General features: G+C 49.0%; 1 protein-coding gene across 1 annotated transcript in view; it reads left to right on the top strand.

Moving 5' to 3' along the window:
• Positions 1-3,974, top strand: part of LOC146808766 (uncharacterized) — a 62,841-nt gene extending 58,867 nt beyond the window's left edge. Inside the window, exons 2-3 of the mRNA XM_085615582.1 lie at positions 1,065-1,335; positions 2,095-3,974. Of these exons, the coding sequence (XP_085471708.1) occupies positions 1,089-1,335; positions 2,095-3,212 (1,365 nt within the window). The 5' untranslated portion in view covers positions 1,065-1,088 and the 3' untranslated portion in view covers positions 3,213-3,974. The remainder of the gene's footprint in view (positions 1-1,064; positions 1,336-2,094) is intronic.
• Positions 3,975-16,491: the final 12,517 nt, after the last annotated feature.

The raw sequence follows: 16,491 nt of genomic DNA, 5'->3' as shown, positions 1-16,491 counted from the left end.
CAGGGACTGCTGCCTGATACCCCTCACCTGCTGCTGCCTCCTGGGACTTCTGCCTGGGGACACTCGCCACCAAAATCCCCTGCTGTTGTCTCGCGTCCACAGTGATGGCAAGGAGAGTGAAGATCTGTGCCAGTCCCTTCACGAGCGAGGAGCTGGAGGTCCTGGTGGACGAGGTGCTCACACAGTACCCAAGGCTATATGGTGCCCCAAATGTCGTGGTGAGTCTTAAAAGTAGGGCAGGGGGGCCATACATGTAGTGGACTGATGCAGTATGTGCCTGGGAGTGTGAGGTAGTGTAATGCACTGCCTGACATGCTGTCTCCGGTGGGAGGGTGTGTGTACCCAATGCTCAGCTTTCCCTCTCTGCACATGTAAGTATGAGTGACCTGTGTTGTGTTGTCAGCCATACAGTGGCACAGAAGGCTGTTCATGCTGTAGTCAGGACAGTGATTGCTTGGCTGGATGGCAGTGTGTGCCCCTGTAGTCCATCTCAGTGTGAGCCCAGCTGGCCTGCACAGTCGCCGTCTACAAAGACAAGGACACATCACTTCACTTACAGAGTATGACATCAGTCTTTTCAAATTGCACTGCAGCTGTGGCCCATCTCAGCACTGTAGATTGCACACAACCGCCCTTGTGAAGGGCATTTTGTATTTGTGAGATCATGTCCCTCAATGTGACATCCATGACACAGTTATCTATTCACAGGGCAGGGACATTGAGGTCTGCGCAGTCTTGGACACAGTGGGTCACCCCCCAACACAGGTTGATATGTGATGTGTGTGTTGCTCAACCCAACAATTGACTGGAGATGTGAGCAGGCAGGTTTCAGTGCTGGCATCCTGCATGTGTGTGAGATGTGCAGGGACTGTGTTCCTCCTCACACCTGCATGCTTTAACATCAGCTTTTCCCATGCAGGGGTCACATGTAGGCTGCACTATAGTCTCTGATTAATCTATCGTTGGATATGTGATTTGGTTGTATCTTGCTGCTATACTGATAGATGTTGTTACATGGCACTGTGTACCTGATCATTTATTCCTCTTGTCTCCCATGCCTGCAGCTCAAGGTACCCCAGCGTAAGGCCATGTGGAGGGCCATTGCAGCGAAGGTGCGAGCCCTGGGGGTCTCAAACCGACGGCGCACCCACTGCCACAAGAGATGGGATGACAGCAGCCGGCTGGCAAAGAATGTGGCAGAGATGACCCTGGGGCTGCTTCCTCGCACTGGGCGTCTGGCACGGCACAGCATGACACCACTAATGGGGCGCATCTTGGCGGTGACACAGCCTGAGCTGGATGCACGTTTGAAGGAGCATCAGCAGCAAGCCAGGGGTGAGCATTTGGGGAGTCTGACTTTGGATGGGAGTGGCTGCATGTGTACAGAGCCTGTGCCAGCGCTGGCCTCTGTGATGTTGGTAGTGTGATGCTGTGGCATGTAAGTGGCTGCTGGCCTGGGTGCCTGTGGCATGCATTTGCCCTACCTGTACTTAGAAAGTTGATTTGGAAGCTGTGCCTTCACATTACATTCTGAGTTGTGCTCTTCAGGTTTCTTCTGCATTGGTGTAGTTTTGGGAATCCCATGGGAGGGAACGGCAGTGTGCCCAATCACACTGTGCGTACATCAATGCGGCCATTGCATGCACCCATATTGGGGAGGGCTAGATATCTTACAGCAATGTGCAGCATTCTATTGTCCCCAAGGTACGACATGGTGGGTGGCATGGGCTAATGTCCATTGCCGACTGTCATGTTGTAGTCTGGGTCTGTGTTGTCCCCTCCTGTTACATCCAGTTCTGTCATTGGCAACAAGTTGTGTGCCCCCATCATGTCCCTAGGTGTGCTCAGAACTAGTTTTGTGTCTGTTTGAACAGAGCCATAAGCAGGGTGTTGTGCTGTGTGGTCTTCACATGGCTCACTCATGCCTGAGTTTCCAGTTTCCATGCACTGCATGAGTCTATGTAGTGAGTTGGCACGATGTGATTGCACAGGGTGATGTGCAACATGTAGATTTGCTCAACTTTTGTCATGCATTGCTTGCATATGTTTGTTCTGGTTTTGCCACTGACCTGACCCTACATCTCTCCCATGCAGCATCACCTGTGGTTACGGAGGGACAGGAGACGGACACCAGTGGGGGTGAAACTAGCACCACAGCTGCCCAGGAGCCCAGTGACACAGATGTCACCAGCGCATCAGAGGGGGACAGGAGTCTGCTGGAGGAGTCCCAGCCTGAAACACAAAGCACCACATCATCCGATGCCAGCGGGGATGCATCCATGTTGGAGGGCACAGGGAACGGGGACTCTGCATCGACTTCCACCACACAGCGGCCATTGCCCACCCTCCCAGCCACTTCCTCTGGTGCTGCCCGTGTCCGCCTCAGTAAGAGGGGAAGAGTGTCCTTCACCCCTGGCACTGCTGCCCCTGCCCCTGTCCCCCATGCTGCCATCAGTGCTGAGTCTGTGGACCTTTTGCGCCAGCTGTGTGTAGGCCAGACAGCTCTCCTAAATGCCTTCATTGACCACGACAAGAAATTGGCCCAGGTGGTTGCCTTCATGGATGGCATGCATTCCGACGTGGGTGGGCTGCACCGGACAGTCCAGGCTTTGTCATCAACAGTGACGTCTGCCCTGCAACAGGCACATTCTCACAGTCCAGCTCCGGTCCCTTTGTCCACCCCCCTGGCAGTGGCCACGTCTGACGATACTGACCACAGTCCACATACATCAAAGTCACGATACAGCACACGGAGCACACAGCGCCAACAACCCAAGCGGTCCCGTGCGCAGACACCATCCCCACAGAAGACCAAAGGCACCCCAGAGCGCAGGGAGAAAAGCCCGTCAGGCGACACCAGGAGACAATTAACAAAGCAGCAGACCTCAGGCACACATGCCTCAGTGGCATCCCCATCCAAGGACTCTCCTGCCCCTAAGGCATCGCGCAAAGATAATCGTACAGTGTCTGTGCCCACCAAGGAGGTGGTGCATGCCAAGGGTACACCTGGGAAGGGCTCAAAGGCAGTATCACCAACCACCTCGACTCCCATTCCAAGCCCAGTGAAGCAGAGGCCGGAGGGCACTGCAGGGGTGACACCTAGTAAACAGGGGAAGGGGGGCAGAGGCGAAGCAAGGCAAAGCGTTTCGCTGGGTCCAGCACATCACCAGAGGGGCTGCCAGTGCCTGCACCTGCTGCAGCAGTGGTGGTGAGTGTGCCTGTTGTGCCCACACCACTTCCTATTGATCCACAGTCAGTCAAGCCATTTAGGATCCCCAAGAAGGGGAAGGGTACCCCTCCACAATCCCCCAGCCACACCGTTACTCCCGTCTGCATGACTCCACCTCCACGTGCCACTACACCACCTGGTCCAAGCAGCCCTCCAGCCTACCAAGACACTGATCGCTCTACCTCAGCTGTTCCGCTCTCTCCCACTTTAAGTGCCCCGACAGTCCCCGAGGCACAGCCAGCTCCCAGTCTACCTGACATCCAAGTCTGAGTGGTAGTTACCTTCACACACCTGTGTCTCATACAAGAGGGCTGTACTGCACATTGTTGCCCCCTGACTGTGTTGCTGGCCATGGAAAGGTACAGTCGCACACATTCCCTGTGCAGCTTCTCATGGACATGATCTGCACTCTGCCCTGCCCACTGGCCTTATTGTTCACTGCTGTGTTGGACCCTTGCCTGTGCAGCTTCTCATGGACATGCTCTGCACTCTGCCCTGGCCACTGGCCTTGTTGTTCACTGCTGTGTTGGACCATTGCCTGTGCAGCTTCCCATGGACATGCTCTGCACTCTGCCCTGGCCACTGGCCTTGTTGTTCACTGCTGTTTTGCCCTTGGCTGTGCAGATTCTCATGGACATGCTCTGCACTCTGCCCTGGCCACTGGCCTTGTTGTTCACTGCTGTTTTGCCCTTGCCTGTGCAGCTTCTCATGGACATGCTCTGCATTTTGTGCCTTACTCTTCTCTTCTCATGGTGCCTATCTGTGCAATTTGTGAATAAAAACAGTTGCTCCAGATGTCTATTTTGTCAGTGTCCTTACGGAAGAAAGTTATTTTGCTGTGTGTAAATTGTTTACTGTGCCACATGGTCTGTGTGGCACTTCAACATGGTCAATGTTTGGGCTCACTTGCTCTCTTTTTTTCAGGGTTGACAGGGGCTTCAGTTCTTCTTGGCCCAGATACTTGTGGTGGCAATGGTTTCAATTTCGAATGTTTAGCAGTAGTCATTTGATTAGTTCATGTTGGCTCTATTGTACACATGTCAGGTTGGGGGGCACTGCCAGCACAGGGTGGGTTTCTGCACACAGTATTTCAGGCAGGCTGTCCAGGGTCATCATGTGTGTGTTGTTCCTATATGTGTGCCCAGTGGTGTATGTGTGTGGTCATCTTGTGATGGCCAGTCATCCTAGTCCCATGGCTTACGTTCCATGTGTGCTCTTGGAATGGCCAGGTATTGTGCAGTGTGAAGGGGGTGGGTTTGTAGGGAGTGTTGATGTGTGCATGCCTCTGCAATGTCAACTACACAAATGTGTCACCCAGGAGTTGTGTGCCTGTTGTTTTGATTTTTCATCCCTGTGGATGTGGTTGTATTCCCATGTGTGAGTTGTATGTTGTGCAGTGTGGTGGTGTGTCCTTGCAGTTCTGTCTGACTCCTACTTGTTGTTTTTGTCACTTGTGAGTATGCAGAGGGTGTTACTGGCAAGTCAGTGTTGTGTTTTGTTGCACATCCCTGTGTCTGGTGGCTGTTTGTGGGGTCTGAGCAGACCTGCTGCTCCACACTGCCATTGTGGTTGTGTTTTCTCATGCCTTGATGTCCCATGGTGCCTTCTTGCCTCCAGTGTGGCATGTTGTGTGTGTTGTCATGCCATCCCCTATCTGTGCTTCAGCTGCCTACCCATTGTGGGTCTGCACTCCCTCTCTTTGTGTATGGTACACTCCTGCCATGTCCCCTACTGACATGCAGTACACTTCACTTTGGTGTGAGCTGTCCCCTTGGTTTGTATGTGTGTGTGCCTCCCCATGATTTCATTTGTGCCACTCTGCTTTGTGGTGCAGTTCTTTGTCCAGGGTCAATGTGTCACTCAGTGCATTTCCCCAATGGGTCACGTGTGATGTTCTGGTGCTGTTTGTCAGTCATGGTTGCTGCTATGCAGTTCAACTGTGTGTGTTGCCAAGTCCTGTGGTCAAGTTGTTTCCACCTTTGTGTCCCAGACTTGTGCATCTATTGGGTGTTGTGTTGGATGTATGTGTGTTGTTTGTATTATTGCTTCACTTCCTGGGTGTGCTGTTGTGTTTGGGCCCGATTCACAGAACTAACTTAAGACAAAGTCCTAAACTTACTACCATTTTGGTATTCACCGAAGGCACTTACTCATTTTGGTAGTCACAGAAGGCACTTACTCATTTCGGTATTCACAGAGGTTAGGAGTCCTAACTTTAGGACTCCTAAATGCCTTCTGTGAATACCGAAAGTCTTAAAGGTAGGATTTTTCTCAGTTTAGGAGTCCTAAAGTTAGGACTCCTAACTTTACTACTCCTAAACTGAAAAAAATCCTGGAAATATGGACCCCCTAGTACTCTATCATGTCGTAGTTCTAATTCTATCGAAGGGGAGACACATATATCGCCTCTGTATTTGTTCCATTTGCCTCATTTCTTATCCCACTTCTTAAGGCATCCGCGTGTCGTAAATACTTCCTTTTCTGCGACCATACATTTATCCAGTTCTGTTATCCATGTCCGGACACTTGGCGGGTGTACAGCCCCCCAACCCCTAGCGATTTCTCGTTTGACAAGAGTGTAGCCCAGTGTGGCCAGTTGTTCTGTTTCTGTAAGGTCCGTAGCCACCCAGATGTTAAGGAGACCCAGCCCTGGTGTGAGGTTCATTTCTTTTCCTAGCGCCGTCTGGATATGGGTCATAGCCCCCTCCCACAGTCGCATAAGTGCCGGGCACTCCCAGATCGTATGGTTAAAGGAAACCATCCTGGAGCAGCCTCTAAGACAAAGTGCATCCGTTCTGGCACCTATCTTCGCCAGGGTCACTCCCGTGAGGTATGACCTTTGAAGAATTTTAAGCTGTATCAGTCGGAAGCGTGTGGTAAATAATTTAATTACCAGTACTTAATTTGATGCGGGAAATCTATAATAATAGCTCAGTAAAATAAGAGGCAGAATCCGTGGTATTAGAGGTTCGGAACGGGCTTTATTCCAAAATCAATTCGAATTGAGGACTCCATATTCCATCACCACGAAGGTTCAGGAAGTGAAGGACAATACTTTATTGACAGATAATCATATTTATAGAAGAGGCATTATAGTGAAACAGATGCAGGAGGCGTAACAGTTGATAACAGAGATAAAAACATACATGCATAACTAAAATGGGTGTAACTAGGCGTAACTAAAGAACGTCATTAGGTATGATGTCACAAATGGGTGGTTCCATGAAAGAATTTCGCAATGTCAGCAGAAATACTTGGCAGAGTTGCGCGCGCAGCAGCATGACGTGTGATTGACGTGCAACTAGGGGGTGAAGGGGACTTGACTTTTAGCTCTACATGTGGAGACAGAAGTCTGGGGTTATGTCAACCTAATCCCAAATCATATCTAACATCCTATGTTTAAAGAACTGTGTTATCCAAAAAGAGAGGTCTCTTAGGATAGAATCTTATTCTATACTGACTATACTGACTGTTAGTGCGTGTACAAGCGTCTAAGTGTCTACACTAGATGCGAGGGGGTAGGAATATTCCATGGTAACAGGGCTATGAATTACTTGCATAAAGACAGAGAAGCCGGGCCCTATGCTCGGTAGCTGGAAGAATGTTTACTTAAACTGCTAGACAGGAATGCATCGGATGAGGAGCGGAGCAGAGCAGATAAGCTTGAAGGTGAAATACAGTTTTTGGCAGGCAGATAGGCCGACAGGCCGAGTCAGGCACCGTTAGCCGCGCAGGGAGTAGGACAAAGTTCATGGATACAGATGCGAGCTCAGACTGGAGCTTTCAGAGGCAGAAGGCAGGAAAAGGCTTAATGGCAGAATCAGGGCCTACTCGCCTGGACTGTAAAATGGCATAAATGAGCCATATAAAGCCGGTGGCCTTTCATACTTAGGAATAGAATATCCGGCCCATTCATGGCGGATCTGAAAGAGGACATGTTAACGGTGGACGCACATGTGTTTGCGTCTTCAAAACTGAAACTGGAGGGAACATACATGTACTTGTGACTTATACATGAAACCGTTGGGGTCCAAGATAGGGGACATAATTGATCATAAAAATCCATATTTCCACAAGCGGAGGGTAATCGCTGCCTCTTTGGGAGACATCAGAGCTGCCTGCCAGTCCTCATCGTCAATGGGTCCCAGGTCCGCCTGCCACCGCTCCCTGAGTTTGTGAAATGTGTTAGGTAAGTTGTTACATAGTTTTTTTATAAGTTAATGAGATTGCTTTTGAGTCTAGTGGCCCATCAAGAAGTCGATCCTCCAACGGGGTCGACTCTGGTATATTCGTAGGATCTGGGAGGCTGTGTTAAGTGCATGTCGGATTTGTAAATATCTAAACTGTTCTCCCTGTGCCATCTGATATTGTCTCTGGAGGTCTTCAAATCTAAGGGCCCGATTCACAGAACTAACTTAAGACAAAATCCTAAACTTACTACCATTTTGGTATTCACAGAAAGCACTTACTCATTTTGGTATTCACAGAATGCACTTACTCATTTCGGTATTCACAGAAGTTAGGAGTCCTAACTTTAGGACTCCTAAATGCCTTCTGTGAATACCAAAAGTCTTAAAATTAGGATTTTTCTTAGTTTAGTAGTAGTAAAGTTAGGACTCCTAACTTTAGGACTCCTAAATGCCTTCTGTGAATAACGAAAGTCTTAAAATTAGGATTTTTCTCAATTTAGTAGTAGTAAAGTTAGGACTCCTAACTTTAGGACTCCTAAATGCCTTCTGTGAATAACGAAAGTCTTAAAATTAGGATTTTTCTCAATTTAGTAGTAGTAAAGTTAGGACTCCTAACTTTAGGACTCCTAAATGCCTTCTGTGAATACCGAAAGTCTTAAAATTAGGATTTTTCTTAGTTTAGTAGTAGCACAGTTGGGACTCCTAACTTTAGGACTCCTAAATGCCTTCTGTGAATAACAAAAGTCTTAAAATTAGGATTTTTCTCAGTTTAGTAGTAGTAAAGTTAGGAGTCCTAACTTTAGGACTCCTAAACTGAGAAAAATCCTAATTTTAAGACTTTCGGTATTCACAGAAGGCATTTAGGAGTCCTAAAGTTAGGAGTCCTAACTTTACTACTCCTAAACTGAGAAAAATCCTAACTTTAAGACTTTCGGTATTCACAGAAGGCATTTAGGAGTTCTAAAGTTAGGAGTCCTAACTTCTGTGAATACCGAAATGAGTAAGTGCCTTCTGTGAATACCAAAATGAGTAAGTGCCTTCTGTGAATACCAAAATAGTAGTAATTTCAGGATTTTGTCTTAAGTTAGTTCTGTGAATCGGGCCCTTAGGATCTAAGTATTTTAATCAGATCTCCAACTGTTGAGATCCCAATTGTGTCCCATTTGTCAAAGCCAGATTGATAGCAGAGGGAACCCATCCCCTGCGCATACCACAGCGGAGATACCTTTGTGAGTACATTAATTAAAGCAACCCAATCGGGAATTTGCCTGATGCCAAATCGCCACCGTATGGGAGAAGGGCCCGAAATACCTCCCTCTCTTGACCTTTGAATATAGTGCTTCCAAGTAGCCAGCTCTTCCTGTTTGGTATTTGTCCAATAAGTATGCAGGGTCATCAGGGGAACGATACTTCCAGTGATTTCCCACTATCAATTGCGAGGCCCAATAGTAAAGTCGAAGATCCGGGAGGGCAATACCCCCATCGTACCATCCTTTCATCAATTTTTTTATGGCAATGCGGGGAGCCCTACCGTCCCAGAGTAGAGTGCTAACCTCACCTTCCATCGCCTGAAAATAGGCCTCTGCGACTCTATAGGGGCAATTCTGAAGAATGTATAGGAAGCGGGGAAGGGCCAGCATCTTAAACAAAGCTGCGCTGCCCACCAGCAAAAGCGGCAAGGAGCTCCAATGTTTAACATCTGTCTTCAACCGAGCCAATTGGGGGGGCCAGGTTACGATCATAGAATAGAGTTGAGTCTGACATTGCGAATATTCCTAGATATCTGAAGCCCTCCACTGCCACACCCACCCTGCAGTTCACCGGAAGACGGGGAACTGGGCCTTGAAGCACAAACAGTACCGACTTACTCCAGTTAATCTGATAGTCGGAATATTTCCCAAAATTGGTAAAGATGTTTAGGATGCCACGTATGGATTTATATGGGGAGGCTAAATACAAAAGTATGTCGTCCCCATATAGGGATATCCGGTCCTCGTGACCCTCTGCCCACTTCAGGCCTCGCACTCCAACATCTCTACGGATCCAGGCTGCCAACGGTTCCAGCATAAGGGAGAATAGCAGTGGGGAAAGAGGGCAGCCTTGACGGGGTCCTCTCCGCAGTGTAAATACCTGTGAGGTATAGTTATTAACTCTCACTTGACCCTGTATGTTAGTGTATAAGAGTTTCACCCACCCTATGTATTTCGGGCCGAACCCCATTTTTGCTAGAACTTCAAATAAATATGGCCACTCAATGGAATCAAATGCCATAGAAGTATCTAGGGAGAGCACCACTGCGTCCTCCGCTATATATTCTTGACGCGAGAGTACATTATGCAGGTGGTGAATATTTAGAGCGGTATTCCTTCCTGGCATAAAGCCAGATTGGTCTGCGTGGACTAAAGACGTGATAACGGAAATTAGCCTGGTGGCGAGAGCCTTCGCTAGGATCTTAGCCTCCACGTTTATTAAGGAAATCGGCCTATAGGAGCCGTATTTATCTATAGGTTTCTCCAGTTTACGGATCACAACTATGGAAGCCATCCGCTGGTCGCTAGGCAACACTCCTCTCTCATAACTTTCGTTATACATGGCCCGCAGATGTGGGGCTACCTGAGAAGCAGTAATTTTAATGAATTCGATGGGAGTCCCATTTGGCCTCATCGCCTTACCCGAGTTGATTTGGCTTATAGCCTTCAGAATCTCAGCATCTGTGAGGTCCCTGTCTAGGGCCTCTCTATCTGTGTCAGAGAGGGTGGAGACATTACTGTCAGAGAGAAGTTGGCGGGAGTCCTCAGCATCATACGTAGTGGAGGGAGAATATATCTGCTCGAAAAGATCTGCGAAGGCATTCGCTATATCTTTAGGGTGCGTTATAACTCTACCGTCAGTGAGGGTCAAATGCGGGACCCATCTGTCCCCTTGATCCTGTCTTTCCAGCCAGGCCGACATCTTCCCGGCCCTATCTCCTAGCTCGTATAATCGGTGTTGTGTATTTAAGTGCTTGGCCATCATATGTTCCCTTGTTTTGATTTGATATTCGGCCTGCTTAAGTGTGAGGCGGTGTAGTGTATCGTCTGAGGGAGTGGCGGCATTGTCTGTCTCCAGTTGTTAAAGCTCATTTTCCAACTGGACTAACTGCCTATGTTTATTGTAGATATATCCCGTCTTTAAGGACAGGGCGTCCCCCTTCAGGACCACCTGGAAGGCTTCCCATATCGTCTCCGCAGACGCAACCGATCCCCCGTTCTCCTTGAAGTAATTCGTAGTTTGTGTGTATAGTTCTGTTTTAATGTCGGGAATTTTAAACAGCCATGGATTGATGATAATAGTCGACTTTCCCAGCTGGTGAGTTCGATTCTGACGGGGGAGTGGTCTGAGATACCTCTCGGTAGGACCTGGGGATTCAGAAAATTCCCAATGGAGGCCGCATGTGTAAAAAAATAATCGATTCGGGATGAGCTTTTATGTGCATTCGAATAATAGGTGTATTTTGTGTCATTTGGGTTCAGCGTACACCAAATATCTATGAGTCCCAAGGCCTTGGTAAAGTCAGTCATGTGTGTATTTGGCCGGGTTCCTGGTCGCTGAGGGTGTCTATCCAGGCTGTCATCCATGGTCATGTTGTAATCACCTCCGAGGACTAGGGTGCCCACCGGAAGGTCTGCTAGTAATTTGCCCAGGTCTGCAAGTGCTTCCCTGCCCAACGCTGGTGGGAGGTACAGTGAAATCACATTAATCGCCATCCCTTCCCATTGGGCCTACAGGACCGCAAATCTATCCCCGGGATCCGCCAAAGTGCGTTTTACGATAAGAGCTGGGTGTTTTTTTTTTTTTTTTTCTTTTTTGTCCTCATCTCACCTATAAACTGCTAGCAGGACATAACCGGTCAGTTTTAATAATGGGGCGCCCTCCGACCGCCTGCCATTGTTTAGGTTATCCAACCAATCCCCTTTTGTCGTCCGGGATTTAGGTGTTAATCATAGGACCATGGTATTTATCGACCATTAGCAACTGCAGAATGGAATCAACAGAGTCTCAATTCCTGGCCCAGACGAACAAAGGGTGCCCAAAGTGAAGGAAGGCTAGGGCTGGAACTCATAAAAAAAAAAAAAAAAAAAAAAGAGCTGGGTGTTTTTTAACTAAGATACCCGTACCCCGGGATCCCGTAGTGTGGCCAGTGTACACCAGGAGCTTATATACCCACTGTGTTAATGCTTTGCTTTTGTTTCCAACCATGTGTGTCTCCTGCAACAATACCATGTCTGGGGCCTGGCGTTTCAGGTATTGCTGGACAATCGCCCTCTTAATTTTGTCACCCATACTGCTCACGTTCCAAGTAAGGATGGAGAGTGACGATTCTCGGCTATCACAAAATCTCCACAAGAGGGTCTATGGGGGACCAGTTTAACGACTATACTGCCTTCAGTCCCCAAAACACATCTACAAACACTAATAGAAGGCCCTAAGTCGAAAGGTAAACAAAATGCTGCATGCTGCTGTATGTACTGCCCCTTACGTCAAAGCATAAAACATTACTGCATCACTAGGCGGGAAGATTAAAGAGTCTTTCGGGCCACCCTTAATGGCGGAGCTTCGTCATGTAAGACCCTTAGGGATCAGAGTCAGGGCCCCTACTCTCTTGAGCCACCTGGCTCTACTGGGTACCCGTCCCAAAGATCCCCACCAAAGGAAATCTCCTGCCAAAAGTGTGCAACAATATTTCAAAAAAATATACAAAAAGTGCAGTGCGGTAATGAGATAGTGCTTTAAAAATGACTACGTGGTCAAAAAATCTGTTTAATATGGATTGGCCAGGTGTCATGTCTAAAAAACCAAATTAGTCAAAAACTTATGTATGACTATTTCCTGACTTGGTCTGTCTGGGTCGACATGTTTCAGCCGATCTGGTTGTTTCACCCGGCTTTCTTCAGGACCTAATAATGATGTAAAAAAAAAAGGGCTACTGCAGGATCAATTTGGTAAACAGTGGTGTAAATCATATATTAGTGTTTGTAGATTCTCGGCTATCCCCCATCATCTAATATGAAGACAGTACAATTGCAGAGCACTGGCAGCAGTAGGAATGAAACGGACCAGCCACTCAGAGCTGGCAAGACATGACATCTCTCATTTACCTTACTAGTATTGCGAGTGAAGAAATCTATGTATAATAGTATGCAAACACCACTTTGTAAATCAAACAATTGTTGAAGAAACCCCAAATCCCTCGCCCGTTTCTCCCCCTCCCCCCTCCCTGCCCCCCTGCCCGTGGATTTCGAACTACCCACACCCCAACTCGGCAGAGTGCCTCTCCACCCCCAACAATAATGAAAAGTGTAGGGTCGGTAATCTCCCAGTTCCCACAAAGGACTATTAGTCTTGCCCCCGCTGTCTGTTTGTCCCTGAGTCCACCGAGTGTGTGATGCAAATTTCATAATACACGTGTGGGTCTGCATATCTGTAACAGTTCGAGAATAATTCTCCTGAAAACCCATAAGCCGACAACATCATATGAAGTGTCTCACCACTTCCGTGAAGCAAGCGGAGGTGTCCCATATCTGACAGGCCCAGTCGCAGGCGCAGTCGTGGTTTCCTTATCTCTTTTACTTGTCTTGTGTGTCAGCAGATCTGCTCGAGGTCAGGGCCTCATCATTCTCTATTTGCGCTCGTGGTCTTTCGGTCCGCTCTCTACGCTGGCCTCCGACTCTACGCCATCCTTTGAGCCACTGTCTGGAAGCTCCACCTATGAGCCTGGACTTTGGCCGTAAAATCCGGGAAGAATGTGATTTCAGCGTTGTCCAGTTTGAGTGGTGGGTTCGAGCGTGCTGTTTGCAGAATGGTGTCCCTATCTCTATAATTTAAGACACGGGCTATAAGTGGCCGCGGGGGAGCTCCAGGTTTTGGCCTTCCTCCAGGCACACTGTGTGCCCTTTCAATCGAAAATAACTGGACAATGTTTTAGGTTGTAGGTATTTCGTTATTAGTTCTTCTACATAGAGGTCAGCGGCTGGTCCCTCGGCCCGCTCCGGCACCCCCAGGATAAGTATGTTGTTCCTCCGGGCTCTCCCTTCTTACTCATCTAGTTGTTGTGCCATCTGAGCTGGCCGCCATAACATCCCGCAGCGTTGGTTCCTGTGACTGGCTTGGGTCTCCCTGCGTTTCCGGAATCTCCATCTGTTGTGACCCTCGACCCTCTCCTGATTTAGTCCGGGCGAATTTGGCGAGTTTGTTTTGCGTTGCTGTCTTCGGGCCCTTATTCGTTGCCATGTTTGGGCCGCAGTGTGTTAGGGAAGGTAGAAGGCGTAACTCACAGTCTGGGTACTCCCCGACGCCTACCCGGCGTAGTTGGTATTTCCGCCTGTGGCCTGTCGGGTTTCCCTCAGATCTGCCAACAGGGGCCACTGCGGCACACCTATTCTGTTGCTCCACGAATGTTCTCCCTGGACTGGGAGGGCCACAGCGGCAGGCCGCTACTGCAGTAATGGACAGTGGTGGATGGGGCAGGAGGTCCCTCCGCACAATGCACCCCAAAAGGTCCTTTATGTCTCCTGACACACCAGCGTTCCGCGAGGCAGTCCTTAGCTAGGCTTCCTCCAAATATAATGGCAGACGGATTTGGGGCGACGCACGGAGCACAACCGCAGTTCCCAGGTCACTCTACAAGGGCTCCCATATTCTGATGTTGACACCCCTTGCACGTATATGGAGTCTTCCCCACAACTCCAACAATTCAATTGCTACATTTAAATCACCCCTGTGGCCTCCTATTAGAAGTCAATGTTCGCTTATATGGCCATTATGCAGTGCCAGGAGCCAGAGTTTGCCAGGGAGGATGGGGGCTTCTACATGCCACAATGTCCTGGGGGCCTCGCAGAGCACACCGTGATTTAAAGTCTCCCATACCTGTGATTGTGGTTCCTGCGGTGTCCGATCTCCCCGCTCGGCGGGTGGCACACTCTGCAGTCTCGCCGCCGGGCCCCGGGCAACACCCACTGCAGCAGGCTCGGTAGGCCGCGAAGCCGGGGCGGCGAGTAGCGGCCACCCGGAGGCAGTTGCAGTCACCTCTGCGCCGCTCCCCCGTCTCGGTGCCGCAAACGCCACCGCAGCAATCTGTTGGGACGGCCAACGGGCGCATCTCAAGTGGGGCAGGGAAGCGTATGCGCACAGCACTTGGGCACAACCTGCTTTCAGGTCTCGGGCTCCGTAGCCCGATCGAAGCTTAGGCCGCTGCCATGTTATCTTCTTGGCTCCGTCACACACTCCCGTCTCTCTTGCGTGTGTCGGGTCAGAGAGGCAGTCTCGACGATACCGGTGGGCTTTAGGGCTGATGTAGTCTCGGCCGCTTCGATTTTTGGGGTTATTTGGCACAGGATTTTAGCGGATAATTTGCGGGGATGTAGGAGCCTCGTTAGCCAGCTGCCATTCACTTCGGCTGCTAGCCACAACCCCCCCTGACTTTCTTGATGGGTTCTCTCTTTGAGCCTCTTCATTGTTGTCAGTTGAGGCTTCTTCCATTCAAAACTGTTTTTCTAGTTGCTATTGCTTCAGCTAGGAGGGTAAGTGAGCTTCAGGCTCTTAGTTCTAAGCCTCCTTTTACCACCATCTATGCAGACAAGATGCTTCTTAGGACCATAGTTGCTTTCCTGCCTAAGGTGGTTACACCTTTTCATCTAGGGCAGTCTATCACTTTACCTACCTTCTATCCTCCCCCTCACCCTTCCAAGGAGGAGGAGAGACTTCACCGCCTGGACCCTAGAAGAGCAGTCAGCTTCTATCACCTTACCTATCTTCTATCCTCCCCCTCACCCTTCCAAGGAGGAGGAGAGACTTTACCGCCTGGACCCTAGAAGGGCAGTCAGCTTCTACGTCGACAGACCCATGGACTTGAGGCGGGACGATCAGCTCTTCATTGGTTACGTGGGAAGAATGCAGGGCAAAGCTGTCCTCAAGAGAAAGCTTTGGAGGTGGATCATCTTGTGCATCAAGATCTGCTAAGCCTTGGCCAAGAAGGAGCCGCCTGAAGGTATTCGAGCTCATTCTACTAAAGCTGTCTTCATCTTCAACTTTGGCTAGAGGTGTTCCTGTGGTAGACATCTGTAAGGCGGCAACATGGGCCTCCCATTTTGCACGTTCTGTGCTTCAGGATTGTTTGGTAAAGCTAGGTGGACACCCTCCTCCGGGAGAGGGGACTACTTTGGGATTCAATTCAAAAAGTGAGGAATCCACAGGCAGATGTATCCGTCAGAAGAACAAGTTACTTACCTTCAGTAATGCTTTTTCTGGTGGATACAGTATCTTCCTGTCGATTCCTCACTGACCCACCCTCCTCCCCTTTGTCTACTTACATATACCGAAAAGATTTTTGCAAATGACATTCTTGTATTTCTTTGTCATTCGCATTGTTATGATGTCTGTCGCTAGGAAATGTCTCGGCTTTAGCTTTTCCTGTTTTCTTTCTTTCTTCTTTCAGTCATATGCTGTGTATATTTCTGAATGTTTTGTATACTGGGTATACTTGCAATATGTTCTCAATCTACCCGTTCGCCTCGAAGGCATGGAATAAATGGGTGGAACTGATATCAGCAAGCCGACGAGGTCTTCTTATCGCTCCAGTGACGTCATACGGAGTCGCAAGAGGAGCCATGCTATTGTGATGTCCTCGTCGACGCGGGAGAGCTTTGAAAAAGTTTCAGTGCAATGTTGGCGCAGGGTAAATTCAAAAGGTGAGGAATCCACACGCAGATACTGTATCCATCAGAAAAAGCGATACCGAAGGTAAGTAACTTGTTCTTCAGGGTTAGTGGGTCCCTTTGGCCCCTCTCTGCCCCAGTGCAGCTGCACTTGTTGCACCAACGGAAGCTACATTCCTGAATGAGACCTGTGGTTCTTCTGAATGAACTGAGGTCAAGTGTTTGAGGACGTTCAATGACTTGTGATATGGGCGTGTTTAGGTGGCCTGTGATCCATTGAGCAGATAATGCTGTAAGTGTTTCACCGGCAGGTGATACTGGTCATTGTGTGCCTGCAGGCAGATGATCTGCTCTGTGGTGAATGCACTTAAGAGATGGA

The sequence above is a fragment of the Triturus cristatus genome, chromosome 7, assembly GCF_964204655.1.
Source record: "Triturus cristatus chromosome 7, aTriCri1.1, whole genome shotgun sequence".
In the NCBI taxonomy this organism is placed as follows: domain Eukaryota; kingdom Metazoa; phylum Chordata; class Amphibia; order Caudata; family Salamandridae; genus Triturus; species Triturus cristatus.
Note: the sequence above shows the minus strand (reverse complement) of the source record. Positions and strands in the feature narration are given on the sequence as shown.